The sequence below is a fragment of the Salvelinus fontinalis genome, chromosome 2, assembly GCF_029448725.1.
Source record: "Salvelinus fontinalis isolate EN_2023a chromosome 2, ASM2944872v1, whole genome shotgun sequence".
In the NCBI taxonomy this organism is placed as follows: domain Eukaryota; kingdom Metazoa; phylum Chordata; class Actinopteri; order Salmoniformes; family Salmonidae; genus Salvelinus; species Salvelinus fontinalis.
The window spans coordinates 13,156,829-13,172,325 of record NC_074666.1 but is presented as its reverse complement, the minus strand read 5'-3'; the positions used below and the strand labels follow the sequence as shown (position 1 = coordinate 13,172,325).

The 15,497-nt window shown below is 47.3% G+C and overlaps 1 protein-coding gene across 17 annotated transcripts in view; it reads right to left on the bottom strand.

Annotated features, from left to right (window-relative positions):
* Window positions 1–15,497, bottom strand: part of nedd4l (NEDD4 like E3 ubiquitin protein ligase) — a 118,886-nt gene that overhangs the window by 73,464 nt on the left and 29,925 nt on the right. For 7 of the 17 annotated variants that reach the window (XM_055864099.1, XM_055864103.1, XM_055864116.1 and 4 more), the window contains exon 1: window positions 7,909–9,505. The exons of 6 other annotated variants lie outside the window; for them this stretch is intronic. In XM_055864099.1, coding sequence (XP_055720074.1) covers window positions 7,909–9,462 — 1,554 coding nt within the window. In that variant the 5' untranslated portion in view covers window positions 9,463–9,505. Of the gene's footprint in view, window positions 1–7,908; window positions 9,507–15,497 lie in introns of those variants that run through there. 4 more of the 17 variants (XM_055864100.1, XM_055864108.1, XM_055864101.1 and 1 more) reach the window with 2 other exon arrangements.

Genomic DNA, 15,497 nt, shown 5'->3' with positions numbered 1-15,497 from the left:
ACTAAGGTTCTAGCCAGGGACAGCATGTGGTGTGGATGCTGGACAGTAAATAGGGGTTTGTGTTTTTATGCCTGGGTAGAGGATAAGACTCCCATGGTCATGCTCACATAATGTGCCTTTTAAGTTATGGCTGACAAGGCTGATATGGCCAGGCTGACCATTGGGTGAGATTTCTGCTTTCAACAGGGGTCACAGCTGAGCCTACAGCTGTCTCCATGTGCCGTCTTGCACTGGAAGGAGGAGGGGAGGGAGAAGGGGAGGGGGAGAGAGAGTTAGCATATTACTTCTCACTGGGAGGAGGGAGGGAGAAAGGGAGGAGGGAGAGAGGGAGTTAGCATATTACTACTCACTGGGAGGAGGGAGGGAGGGAGGGAGGGGGAAGGAGAGGAGGGAGGGAGAAGGGGGAGAGAGAGTTAGCATATTACTTCTCACTGGGAGGGAGGGAGAAGGGGAGGAGGATAGAGAGATAGCATATTCCTCCTCACTGGGAGTAGGAGGAGGGGAGGGAGAAGGGGAGGGGGATAGAGAGATAGCATATTCCTCCTCACTGGGAGTAGGAGGAGGGGAGGGAGAAGGGGAGGGGGATAGAGAGATAGCATATTCCTCCTCACTGGGAGTAGGAGGAGGGGAGGGAGAAGGGGAGGGGGATAGAGAGTTAACATTTACAAAAAGTGCTCTTCACAGACGAGTCGAGGTTTTGTCTCACCGGGGGTGATGGTCAGATTCGCGTTTATAATCGAAGGAATGAGCGTTACACCGAGGCCTGTACTCTGGAGAGGGATTGATTTGGAGGGTCTGTCATGGTCTGGGGCTGTGACACACCGCATCATCGGACTGAGCTTGCTGTCATTGCAGGCAATCTCAACGCTGAGCGTTACAGGGAAGACATCCTCCTCCCTCATGTGGTACTCTTCCCGCAGGCTCATCCTAACATGACCCTCCAGCATGACAATGCCACCAGCCACACTGCTCGTTCTGTGCATGAATTCCTGCAAGACAGGAATGTCAGTGTTCTGCCATGGCCAGCGAAGAACCCGGACCTCAATCCCATTGAGCACATCTGGGACCAGTTGGATTGGAGGGTGAGGGCTAGGGCCATTCCCCCCTAGAAATGTCCGGGAACTTGCAGGTACCTTGGTGGAAGTGTGGGGTAACATCTCACAGCAAGAACTGGCATATCTGGTGCAGTCCATGAGGAAGAGATGCACTGCAGTACTTAATGTAGCTGGTGACCATACCAGATATCGACTGTTACTTTTGATTTTAACCCCCCCTTTCTTCAGGGACACATTATTCCATTTCTGTTAGTCCCATGTCCGTGGAACTTGTTCAATTTATGTCTCAGTTGTTGAATCTTATGTTCATACAAATATTTACACATGTTAAGTTGGCTGAAAATAAAAGCAGTTGACAGTGAGAGACTTTTCATTATTTGCTGAGTTTAGTTGTGAACGATCTGAGAGACAAGGCGAGGGCTTTCTACACCATCAAAAAGGAACATGAAATTTGACATACCAATTAGGATCTGGCTAAAAATACCTGAATCAGTTATATAACCCACTGCCCTTTATGGCTGTGAGGTCTGGGGTCCGTTGACCAACCAAGAATTCCAAAAAAATGGGACAAACAGCAAATTAAAAGAGACTCCATGCAAAATTCTGCAGAAATATCCTCAGTGTACAACGTAAAACAGCAAATAATGCATGCAGAGCAAAATTAGGCCGATACCCACTAATGATCAAAATCCAGAAAAGAGCCGTTACATTCTACAACCACCTAAAAGGAAGCAATGCCCAAACATTCCATAACAAAGCCATAACCTACAGAGAGATGAACCTGGAGAAGACTCCCCTAAGCAAGCTGATCCTGGGGCTCTGTTCACAAACACACCCCACAAAGCCCCAGGACAGCAACACAATTAGATCCAACCAAGTCATGAGAAAACAAAAAGATAATTACTTGAAACATTGGAGAGAATTTACAAAAAAACTGAACAAACTAAAATGCTATTTCGCCATAAACAGAGAGTACAGTGACAGAATACCTGACCACTGTGACTGGCCCAAAATGAAGGAAATCTTTGACTATGTACAGACTCAGTGAGCATAGCCTTGCTATTGAGAAAGGCCACCGTAGGCAGACTTGGCTCTCAAGAGAAGACAGTCTTTGTGCACACTACCCACAAAATGAGGTGGAAACTGAGCTGTACTTCCTAACCTTCTGTAAAATATTTGACCATAAAGACACATTTTTTTCCTCAGATTACACAGACCCACAAAGAATTTGTAAACAAATCAAATTTCGATAAAATCCTATATCTATTGTGTGAAATACCACAGTGTGCAATCACAGCAGCAAAATTTGTGACCTGTTGCCACAAGAGAAGGGCAACCAGTGAAGAACAAACATCATTGTAAATACAACCTAGAGTTGAAGTTGGAAGTTTACATACACCTTATCCAAATACATTTAAACTCTGTTTTTCACAACTCCTGACATTTAATTCTAGAAAAAAATCCCCGTCTTAGGTCAGTTAGGATCACCACTTTATTTTAAGAATGTGATATGTCAGAATAATAGTAGAGAATGATTTATTTCAGCTTTTATTTCTTTCATCACATTCCCAGTGGGTCAGAAGTTTACATACACTCAATTAGTATTTGGTAGCATTGCCTTTAAATTGTTTAACTTGGGTCAAACGTTTTGGGTAGTCTTCCACAAGCTTCCCACAATAAGTTGGGTGAATTTTGGCCCATTCCTCCTGACAGAGCTGGTGTAACTGAGTCAGGTTTGTAGGCCTCCTTGGTCAAACACACTTTTTCAGTTCTGCCCACACATTTTCTATAGGATTGAGGTCGGGGCTTTGTGATGGCCGCTCCAATACTTTGACTTTGTTGCCCTTAAGCTATTTTGCCACAACTTTGGAAGTATGCCATTTGTCCATTTGGAAGACCCATTTGAGACCAAGCTTTAACTTCCTGACTGATATCTTGAGATGTTGCTTCAATATATTCATATCATTTTCCTGCCTCATGATGCCATCTATTTTGTGAAGTGCACCAGTCCCCCCTGCAGCAAAGCACCCCCACAACATGATGCTGCCACCCCCGTGCTTCACGGTTGGGATGGTGTTCTTCAGCTTACAAGCCTCCCCCTTTTTCCTCCAAACATAACGATGGTCATTATGGCCAAACAGTTCTATTTGTGTTTCATCAGACCAGAGGACATTTCTCCAAATAGTACGATCTTTATCCCCATGTGCAGTTGCAAAACGTTGTCTGGCTTTTTTATGGAGGTTTTAGAGCAGTGGCTTCTTCCTTGCTTAGCGGCTTTTCAGGTTATGTCGATATAGGACTCGTTTTACTGTGGATATAGAAACTTTTGTACCTGTTTCCTCCAGCATCTTCACAAGGTCCTTTGCTGCTGTTCTGGGATTGATTTGCACTTTCCGCACCAAAGTACGTTTATCTCTAGGAAACAGAACGCGTCTCCTTCCTGAACGGTATGACGGCTGCGTTGTCCCATGGTGTTTATACTTGTGTACTACTGTTTGTACAGATGAACGTGGTACCTTCAGGCATTTGGAAATTGCTCCCAATGATGAACCAGACTTGCGAAGGTCTACAATTTTTTTCTGAGGTCTTGGCTGATTTCTTTTGATTTTCCCATGATGTCAAGCAAAGAGGCAATGTGTCTGAAGTTAGGCCTTGAAATACATCCATAGGTACACCTCCAATTGACACAAATTATGTCAATTAGCCTACCAGAAGCTTCTAAAGCCATGACATCATCTTCTGGAATTTTTCAAGTTGTTTAATGGCACAGTCAACTTAGTGTATGTAAACTTCTGACCCACTGGAATTGTGATAGATTATTTAATTTATAATTTACTGTCTGAAAATAATTGTTTGAAAAATTACTTGTGTCATGCACAAAGTAGATGTCGAAACCGACTTGCCAAAACTATAGTTTGTTAACAAGAAATGTGTGTAGTGGTTGAAAAACGAGTTTTAATGACTCCAGCCTAAGTGTATGTAAACTTCCGACTTCAACTGTATATTGACGTTGATTTATACTCCCTTTTGTACTTTAAATATTTGCACATTATTACAACACTGTATATATACATAATGACATTTGAAATGTCTTTATTCTTTTGGAACTTTTGTGAGTGTAATGTTTACTCATTCTTTTGTTTATTTCACTTTTATTATCTATTTCACTTGCTTCCCATGCCAATAAAGCCCCTTATATTGAAATTGAAGAGAGAGAGAGCGAGAGAGACAACAGACTGGAAGGAGAGAATGAGGGTTAGGGTCAGCAGACAATCAGGGATCAATCAGCAGGCCCCTGACCCCTAGCTGTTTTTTCAGCTGAGCGACAGAAGAAATATAGGCCTATACAATAAAGCCTGACCTATTCACTGGAAAAGCCCCTGAGTGTGTTTAGGTTGAGTTACAATGCCGCACAAGGTGCCTGAAAAAGCTCCCACAACAATTCCCTCCCCAGCCCCCGGCACAGCACATGCATGTTGACAAAAATAACGTTGGAGACCCCCAAGCTAATATAGCCTCGTGACAGCCAGTCAGCCAGCCAGTCGGTCAAAGCTCTTTGTGAATGGCAACTGCACTAGCTCTGAACTGGTCTGGGTTAAGGCTGTGGCGAGGGCATAGGCCTAACTATAGAAATGTAATTACTTCCTGGCATGGGTACACTAAATATGGCCGCCAGCCGACACATCCCAAAACATTGACTTGAAATGGGGATGCCCCTTTCCCGTTCTTGTTATTCTATTTCTATAGGCAAAGCTGTCTGTCTCCAGCCTGGCACACACACTGTGCTTTTCTAGGGCCAGGGGCATTAGCCTACTAGGCAGGCAACCACAGGGCACCTGGGGAAACATGGCTGTCATTAAGGTCTATAAAAAGGGGGGTTCCCCTCCTATGGGTATCAAGGTAATACCATACATACGAACGTCAAGTGTCCTATATGTGAGAGCAGGGTAACTTTATTCTGTAGCGGGAATGTTAAGTGGCTAAAATTGTGCTATATTTATTTGTTTGTTTCCATATTTTGTCAAAAAAATCTAAAGACTCTGAAGAGATGTGGTATAGGGAGGAATGTTCAAACAGTTGGTGGGTGACATTCCTGACTTCAGTGGCTGCTAAAGTCAGCAGAGATCAGTCATACAGACAGTAGAAATCACACTGAAATGATAAGCCCAGTCAAAACAAGAGGTGCTGCCTTAGTATGCCATGTACCCACTTAGCGTGTACCCTCAACAGAAATTCAACTCACGCGCACTGACATGAGTGGACATTCAAACTAAAGGGTCATACAAAACATAGGCCTATGACCTGTTTGGTCACGCCATTCAATGTCAATATCATTAGCCAGTCTTAAAAAGGTGACAATGCTGCTCCAATAGTAATATAAAAACATTCCCAAATAGCTGAGTGAGGACATAACCTCCCAGCCAGTAGCAGTATCCTGGTTGGTAGTGGGAATAGTCTGATACACCTCATCAAGATGCAACTAAAAGAGGGGTGGCAGACTCTAGTAATAGTTCTGGATGATTCTGGTCCTATCCTGACACAGTGGTCATTAGATAGTCTAAATACCAAGCTACAAACTACAGAGAACAACAACAACAAAACCGTTTTGAGAGGCCTACGTTTCCGACGAGTGAGAAACAGTTTAAATGCTGTTAGGTCTGCATCTCAAATCAAATCAAATGTTATTGGTTAGGAAATGGAGAGCTTCTGTTATAGTATGTAGATACAGTTGATTATTTACATTATTTGCAACTGTTCTGAGGGAGCCACGCCGACCCATAGGAGACGCCACGCCGACCCATAGGAGACGCCACGCCGACCCATAGGAGACGCCACGCCGACCCATAGGAGACGCCACGCCGACCCATAGGAGACGCCACGCCGACCCATAGGAGACGCCACGCCGACCCATAGGAGACGCCACGCCGACCCATAGGAGACGCCACGCCGACCCATAGGAGACGCCACGCCGACCCATAGGAGACGCCACGCCGACCCATAGGAGACGCCACGCCGACCCATAGGAGACGCCACGCCGACCCATAGGAGACGCCACGCCGACCCATAGGAGACGCCACGCCGACCCATAGGAGACGCCACGCCGACCCATAGGAGACGCCACGCCGACCCATAGGAGACGCCACGCCGACCCATAGGAGACGCCACGCCGACCCATAGGAGACGCCACACCGACCCATAGGAGACGCCACACCGACCCATAGGAGACGCCACACCGACCCATAGGAGACGCCACACCGACCCATAGGAGACGCCACACCGACCCAGGCCATAGGAGACAAGCCCCTTTCAAACAGATCTAAAGATAGCACAAGCACAGCCAGATCTTAAAGAGGCGGTGGGGGTGTTTGTTCCTATTTATTACCTCACCCTCTGCAGGGTTAGAAGACAACCGGCTGCATCGAGTTTTCTGGAGAAATGGAGAGCCTGTGACGATACTTCCTCTTTTGGACGTTAACAAGGCGACCCTCCATCTGAACTCTTCCTCCACATTTACTGAACTGATTGAACAGAGCAGAAGAGAACCTCGGAAAGTTATTTTTTTCTTTTTCTTGTCAGGACCAGAGAGAAAGAAATGCCGGTCAGGCGTTTCTTTTACGACTGCTACGTTAGGTCACGGTACTATTACCTCAACGTAAAGACAATGAAGTGAGTGGGCTGGGCAACAATTGTGTGCGTGTGTTGAGCACTAGTTTCCAAAGTCCGTCTCCCATTTGTTTTCCTCAGGTTTTCCTAGTGAACGAGACTCCATCTAAGTGTGTAAAAGTTCACATGCCTGTGGTTGTGAAATGAAATAAAAGCCGGTGCAGTGGAGTCCTGCCGCAGCTCCTGGCCAGGATGCCTTGGGGCTACTTGACATTCTCACTTCCCAGAATGTGAACACCCCCTTCTCGCCCAACCGCAAGGCAGGCATGCGTTTTTATTATTTTTATTATTTTACAACGCAATACTTGGAGTAAAATTATCAATAAAACACTGTCCAAAATAATATACCAATATGTAACTGAATCGACCCCCCCCCCCCCCCCCCCCCCTACTGACCGTAAGGCATCACTGGGGCCAAGCTTCCTGACATTCAGGACCTATATACTAGGCAGTGTCAGAGGAAGGCCCAGAAAATAGTCAAAGACTCCAGTCACCCAAGTCATGGACTGTTCTCTCTGCTACCGCACGGCAAGGGATACCAGAGTGCCAAGTCTAGATCCAAAAGGCTCCTTAACAGCTTATGCCCGCAAGCCATGAGACTGATGAACAATTAATCAAATGGCCACCTGGACTATTACATTGACCCCCCCTTCGTTTTTACACTGCTGCTACTTGCTGTTTATTATCTATGCATAGTCACTTTACAAATTACCTCAACTAACCTGTAGCCCCACACACTGACTCGGTACTGGTACCCCCTGTATATAGCCTCGTTATTGTTATGTAATTTTCTTGTTAAAAAAAAAATCACTTTAATTGATTTAGTAAATATTTTCTGAAGTCTATTTCTTGAACTGCATTGTTGGTTAAGGGCTTGTAAGTAAGCATTTCACAGTAAGCGCATGTGACAAATTTGATTTGATTTGACTGTCTGGTGAGGAATAACAAATAGATTTCTATAAATATGTGTTTTTCATGTGTTTAGAACATTCACTGACTCTCAGCTGCCTTTGAAACCATCTGAATTCTTGATTACTCTCATAACTCAAATACAGGCTGCTTCCCAAATTGCAGACACCAATACGTTGCAATTACCTTCAACATAAAACTTTTTGAAATACTTCAACGCTTGTGTGTAAACTTTAAAATACACTACCATAATGATATTTATACTTCCAATAATTATTACCTGACCATTTCCCAGGCTTATATCCTGTACGGTAGGGGGATCACCATTCTGACTGAAAGAAATCTTGAAGAGAGGCTGCTGCTTGCGGGGTTCTCTCCTGATGTTGAAAGTACAGCCATCTTCAATATCCATACTTTGACCGTCCATCTCTGAAGGGTTTCCTTCAATGCCCTGAGGATCCCCAACATCACCGAACGTTTGGTGGTTCCCACGGGGCAGCCGCTGATGCGAAGAGCTTCTCTCCAACCGGATCTTGGGGTAACGTACCACACGCCCTCCCTTGGAGCCAGTGAAGCCCAGATCGGTGGGCTCACTTGTGGCCACAAGGTTCATATTGTTGGCCTGTCTGGCTTGGTCCTGCTGTCCAAGCTGGAACACAAGCCTTTGAGTGGTGCCAGGTTGACTCGGGTCAGAGTTCTGCTGCTGGACGGACCAGCGGCGGGGCCCAGCTCCTTGGTTGCCAGAGCCATAGCCGATCCTGAACTGCTGGACTTCAGATCCATCTGAGGAGTTCCTTGAGATGTGGAAGCCTCCGATGCTGATTCCCGGTGAGCCTCCATTTCCGTTAGACATAGTTGAGCTGACCTGACCGCTTGAGTTTAAGCCATCTTGGGGTGTGACGCAGAATACCCTTCGCTTGGGTTGAGCAGGCTCTGTGGGCTGTCGATTCCCATTATGAGGCATGGCAGAACTGGAGCTCCCTGAAGATTCTCGGCTATAGTGAGGTGGTGAACTGACCGTAGATGAAGCTTCTCGGCTATAGTGAGGTGGTGAACTGACCGTAGATGAAGCTTCTCGGCTATAGTGAGGTGGTGAACTGACCGTAGATGAAGCTTCTCGGCTGTAGTGAGGTGGTGAACTGACCGTAGATGAAGCTTCTCGGTTGTAGTGAGGTGGTGAACTGACCGTAGATGAAGCTTCTCGGCTGTAGTGAGGTGGTGAACTGACCGTAGATGAAGCTTCTCGGCTATAGTGAGGTGGTGAACTGACCGTAGATGAAGCTTCTCGCCTGTAGTGAGGTCGTGGTGGTGGTAGAGCGTAGTGGTAGTTCCTGTCTGGTTCTGTGTAGGCCGGAGCAGGTCCCGGGGTGTAGCTGGGTGGCGGACATGGCGGTGGCTCTTCAGCTCCAACAGGCCCAGCACCGGAGGACCGTTGGAGAGAGATCTGCATAGAGGAACTCTTTGTGGGCCGTGGCTCGGCAGAAGTCAGCTGGGGTATAAACATGGAGGAGCTTCGTTTGAGTGAGGAGTCTCCAGGACCTCCATGACCAGCCAGGGGGCTCTCAGACACGGGACGAGGCCCAAAGTAGATCTCTCTCTCAGGCCGTTGCCAAGGCACAGAGAAGGCCCTCATAGGCAGATCTCTCTCAGGACACCAGGAGAAGGTAGTTGATTCTGGGCTGCTCCAGCGCTGAGGCCGGTGAGGCTGCTGCATGTGGAATGTCATGGCGACATCGTTGCCGTCCTGGGCCTGGGACGGCCCTTCCAGCTCCTCCATTTCTGGAGCTGTGTTGCTGCGGCCAGAGCCAAAGTACAGACGCAGCCGGTGAGACATGTTCACCTCCTGCTCTGTCTCAGTGTCTGATCCAGTCGCCCACTTCTCAGCTGGCTGATCCCCTTTCTCCCCTCCCTCCCTCTATCTTTTTTCTCTCGCTCCCTCCCACAGTGAACAGCAGAGCTGGAAGAAAGAGGAGCAGCGAGTCAGCACAATAACAAGAGAGGCAGTGCCAGGGAAACTCCAAGCTACAAACTCCAGGCAAAAGGGGGGTGAGAGAGACCGAGAGGAAAAGAAAGCGAGAGGTAAAAAGAAGACGGAAACAAACAACAAAAAAAGAGATGAAATCTGCCAAACTGTTAGCACTGGACAGTGTAGCAATAGCGACAGACAGCAGAAATAGCCCGAGTGACAAGCAGCATTCCAGGCATGATTGGATAAGGGCACCCGGCGCTCCTGCCTCTGAGGTGAGGGTAGGGTGGCCGTGGTCATGTGACTGCTCTCCACCCTCCACCCCCCCCCCCCCGTTTGTGTGAGTGTGTCACCGCCCCCAGCCTAAACGGAGCCAGGGGGGGAAACAACACCAGACCTGGGTTCAAACAGTATTTATTTCAGACAAGCAGGCTCAATCAAGTTACCCTCGAAGTATGTGAAAGAGAACAAATAACAACTTGAAACCAGGTCTGAACAGCACCCCGTCTCTCAGCTGGTCCTTATCCGTCAGTGGTCCAGGGCCCAGCGGGAGGGGGACACAGAGCTGAGTCAGGCAGCACAGACTTGATAGGGCCATAAATCTATTGTTGTAGTGTTCATCCCAGATCCCACACACTGGGCTCGGGACGACAGGGGCCGAGAAGACAGTTACGCAACGCCAATTTACTCAACCCCAGTCCTCCCCCCTTCAGGACAAACACAGGGGCCAAGACGACAGGAACAGTCTCTAAACTCGTCATCCTCGGCTCTAACACCAGTCCAACTAGAACTCTTTCTCTGAGGTGGCCACCTACCCACCACATCAGGTAGTGTCAGCTAACACACAAAGACACTGAAATACTCTGCCAAGTTACTCAACCCCCAAATTCCCACCCCTCGACCTCCAGATTTACTTAATTTCAGTGTCACTGAAGATATTAAGCAGCTGTGTTCCTTCCTGGTTCACAGTGAATAAACAGAGCCAAGATGTTAAAGGATGCCTCTGATTCTGCAACTGAAAGAGTTAGCCTGCCTGGCAACGCACGTACTCAGGGTTAGCCTGCCTGGCAACGCACGTACTCAGGGTTAGCCTGCCTGGCAACGCACGTACTCAGGGTTAGCCTGCCTGGCAACGCACGTCCTCAGGGTTAGCCTGCCTGACAACGCACGTCCTCAGGGTTAGCCTGCCTGACAGCGCACGTCCTCAGGGTTAGCCTGCATGACAATGCACGTCCTCAGGGTTAGCCTGCCTCACAATGCACGTCCTCAGGGTTAGCCTGCATGACAATGCACGTACACAGGGTTAGCCTGCCTGACAGCGCACGTCCTCAGGGTTAGCCTGCATGACAATGCACGTACACAGGGTTAGCCTGCATGACAATGCACGTACACAGGGTTAGCCTGCATGACAATACACGTACTCAGGGTTAGCCTGCATGACAATGCACGTACACAGGGTTAGCCTGCATGACAATACACGTACTCAGGGTTAGCCTGCATGACAATGCACGTACACAGGGTTAGCCTGCATGACAATACACGTACTCAGGGTTAGCCTGCATGACAATGCACGTACACAGGGTTAGCCTGCATGACAATACACGTACTCAGGGTTAGCCTGCATGACAATGCACGTCCTCAGGGTTAGCCTGCATGCCAATACATGTCCTCAGGGTTAGCCTGCATGACAATACATGTCCTCAGGGTTAGCCTGCCTGACAACGCACATACACAGTGGTAGCCTGCATGCTGACAGTAGTTGTGAAACTGCTCTGTGTGTGTTTATATTTGGAGACCGGCCATTTAAAGACTCATTTTACAAAAACAGATCAAAACACATATAAAACTGATTGAGATCAAATGGTTGGTGAAACCTGAAGAATTATCATTTAACAATTGACATTGAGAAATGTGAAGGGAGTGTGACTACAACAATGTGTAAAGTAGAGGTAAAGAAACACAGAACGTGACTCAGATCTTCAGCTCTTCCGGGAAAGGGATCCAGAGGGGGGGACCGGGGAGGTTACGGATCCACAGCCTCAGTCACTACAGATAATAAGCAGCTGTCTTCCGTCACGGTCCACAGTGGAAAACAAGCCAAGCTTTTAAATGAAGCTCTTGCCTCTGCTCTGGCGCTGAAAGGCCCAGTGTACAACAGGACTGCAAATGAGGGCAAATGCTGCTGCTGGTTATAAAACCTCCCTCTGTGTGTGTTGTTGATTGGAAAATGTCAGATATGATGACACTATACTGTACACTGGGTTTGACAATGATTCAACAGTAATGCTTTACGCCATGCCGCCTGCCCCTTCTTAGCTCAAGGGGGCCACCAGTCAGGCTCTCCCTGGGCCCTTGGTGTGTTTGTGTGCTTGGAAACAATCCCCCCCCTCTCAGCATCCCCTTCTCACAAACTGGGACATTGTTTATTTCTCCCCCCCCCTTCTCTTTCTGACGCACCATAAGATGTCAGGCTGCTATCATTGTGTGTGTGTGTGTGTGTGTGTGTGTGACAGACACACAGGGGAGGGAGACTACGTGGCTCAGCTGCTGCTGTCATAGCCAACCAGCCACCAGAACAAAGCAGCCACTATAGTTACTGTACATATGTCTCTCAAACCATATCACAGGCTTTGTCCATTCTCTCTCTGGCTGCATGGAATCAGAAGTTCCCCTAATCCACAACCTGGCAGTTTCAGGACTACCACACAATCGTTATGACCATCAGCTGCATGTGAAAGACAACTCAAAAGACAAAAGAACTACAATCTATGTTCCTTTGTGTCAGAGCAACGAGACTCTCTAGGGGAACATTTAGAATGGCCATACTCCCTCCTCAGATTTATGAGGGAAGAGAGAGGCTTGAGGCTGCCATTGCTCTCTCCGTATCCCTGCAACAGAGAGACTGTCCCAAGACAAGACAGAGAGCAAAGTCAGCACTACAAGCAACCGTCCTTCTCTTTCTGTTGACAGAAGACTGAACACAGGCAGACAGACAGGCAGGCATACAGGCAGGCAGACATTCCCCCATGACAGCCATCAAGCTGTACAAAACATTCCCAGGGAGATACAGAGCAGAGAAACTGGATCAGGCCTTACTTTAACTGCCTTTTAATATTAGTCATCTATGTCAGGTAACAGAGGAAGATTTCAGTATCATCGTCAAGGAGACAGAGGACACTGTAGTCTACAGGCCTCAAGAATGCAAGATATTTTAGATGGAAAAGAAATCACATTCCCAGCATTTCTTATGTGAAAAGAAAATAAGACTACAAAATTATGACATAATAATTTATGTGTAACTGCAGAGGCAATAAATAGTCTCTTTATAACCAAGTCAGTCCTGGTTGCCAGTGAGAACAAATAACTATTGTGTCCTGGAGGGGAAAGCCCCATCAAACACACAACACTGAGGCCATAGAGGTCTGAAGTTCGGCACTGAAAAGAGCAGTCCTCCATTTAACATATTGGACTTCTCAGAGCAACACATTCTGGGCCCGTATTCATGCTGATCTAGGATCAGGTCCCCTTTGTCCGTGTAATTGTATTCATGATCTTCTAAAAAGGCTACACTGAAGCAGAAAAGGATGTTTATATGACAGAGGATATATACAAAACCTTGTAGAGAGCCTATCCAACTGACAATTTCTTTATAAAAAAATAACTATTGGATCCAAGACTTAAAAAGAACTGATGTTGGCACAAGATGGAGGGAAAGTTGGAGCATAACTAACGAAATTACAGGATCGGTGTGTCCCCCCGCAGGACGGTTGAGCTAACGTAGGCTAATGGGATTAGCATGAAGTTGTAAGTAACAAGAACATTTCCCAGGACAGAGACATATCTGATATTGGCAGAAAGCTTAAACTCTTGTTAATCTAACTGCACTGTCCAATTTACAGTAGCTATTACAGTGAAAGAATACCATGCTATTGTTTGAGGAAAGTGTACAATTATGAACTTCAAAATTTATCAATAAACCAATTAGGCACATTTGAGCAGACTTGACAACATTTTGAACAGATATTAAATGGTTCATTGGATCAGTCTAAAACTGTGCGCACACTGCTCCCATCTAGTGGCCAAAATCAAAATGGTGCTTAACCTGGAATAATACATTGTGACCATTCTCTTGCATTTCAAAAGATGGAACAAAAAACAAAAGCAAGTTTTTTTCTTTGTATTATCTTTCACCAGATCTAATGTGTTATATTCTCTTTCATTAATTTAACATTTCCACAAACTTCAAAGTGTTTCATTTCAAATGGTATCAAGAATATGCATATCCTTGCTTCAGGTCCTGAGCTACAGGCAGTTAGATTTGGGTATGTCATTTTAGGCAAAACATTTAAAAAAGGGTCCGATCCTTAAGCGGTTTAACAAAAATGTAACCTTATTCCAGTATAAACTAATGTATATAATTTATTATACAAGAAACAAAATTGACAAATTCTACAGCACAATGGCAGTAATGTCTTAAGTGTAAAACTAATAATGACTCAATAATCCATGCTTTCTGGGAATGCTATGAAGTCCAGAGGTTGTGGGCAGAGCTAGAAAGTTGGCTGTCAGAAGTATTACAATGTAAACGTATTTTTAATCTGTCTGCATATTTCAAGACAGGGTGACCGAGAAAAACAACTAATAGAATTTAAGGACAAGTGACAAACAATAATGCCAAGCACAAGGGATGGGGGTGTGACCAGGCACTAGGGATGGAGGTGTGACCAGGCACTAGGGATGGAGGTGTGACCAGGCACTAGGGATGGAGGTGTGACCAGGCACTAGGGATGGAGGTGTGACCAGGCACTAGGGATGGAGGTGTGACCAGGTACTAGGGATGGAGGTGTGACCAGGTACTAGGGATGGAGGTGTGACCAGGCACTAGGGATGGAGGTGTGACCAGGCACTAGGGATGGAGGTGTGACCAGGCACTAGGGATGGAGGTGTGACCAGGCACTAGGGATGGAGGTGTGACCAGGCACTAGGGATGGAGGTGTGACCAGGCACTAGGGATGGAGGTGTGACCAGGCACTAGGGATGGAGGTGTGACCAGGCACTAGGGATGGAGGTGTGACCAGGCACTAGGGATGGAGGTGTGACCAGGCACTAGGGATGGAGGTGTGACCAGGCACTAGGGATGGAGGTGTGACCAGGCACTAGGGATGGAGGTGTGACCAGGTACTAGGGATGGAGGTGTGACCAGGCACTAGGGATGGAGGTGTGACCAGGCACTAGGGATGGAGGTGTGACCAGGTACTAGGGATGGAGGTGTGACCAGGTACTAGGGATGGAGGTGTGACCAGGTACTAAGGATGGAGGTGTGACCAGGTAATAGGGATGGAGGTGTGACCAGGTAATAGGGATGGAGGTGTGACCAGGCACTAGGGATGGAGGTGTGACCAGGTACTAGGGATGGAGGTGTGACCAGGCACTAGGGATGGAGGTGTGACCAGGTACTAGGGATGGAGGTGTGACCAGGTACTAAGGATGGAGGTGTGACCAGGTAATAGGGATGGAGGTGTGACCAGGTAATAGGGATGGAGGTGTGACCAGGCACTAGGGATGGAGGTGTGACCAGGTACTAGGGATGGAGGTGTGACCAGGCACTAGGGATGGAGGTGTGACCAGGCACTAGGGATGGAGGTGTGACCAGGCACTAGGGATGGAGGTGTGACCAGGCACTAGGGATGGAGGTGTGACTAGGCACTAGGGATGGAGGTGTGACCAGGTACTAGGGATGGAGGTGTGACTAGGCACTAGGGATGGAGGTGTGACCAGGTACTAGGGATGGAGGTGTGACCAGGCACTAGGGATGGAGGTGTGACCAGGTACTAGGGATGGAGGTGTGACCAGGCACTAGGGATGGAGGTGTGACCAGGCACTAGGGATGGAGGTGTGACCAG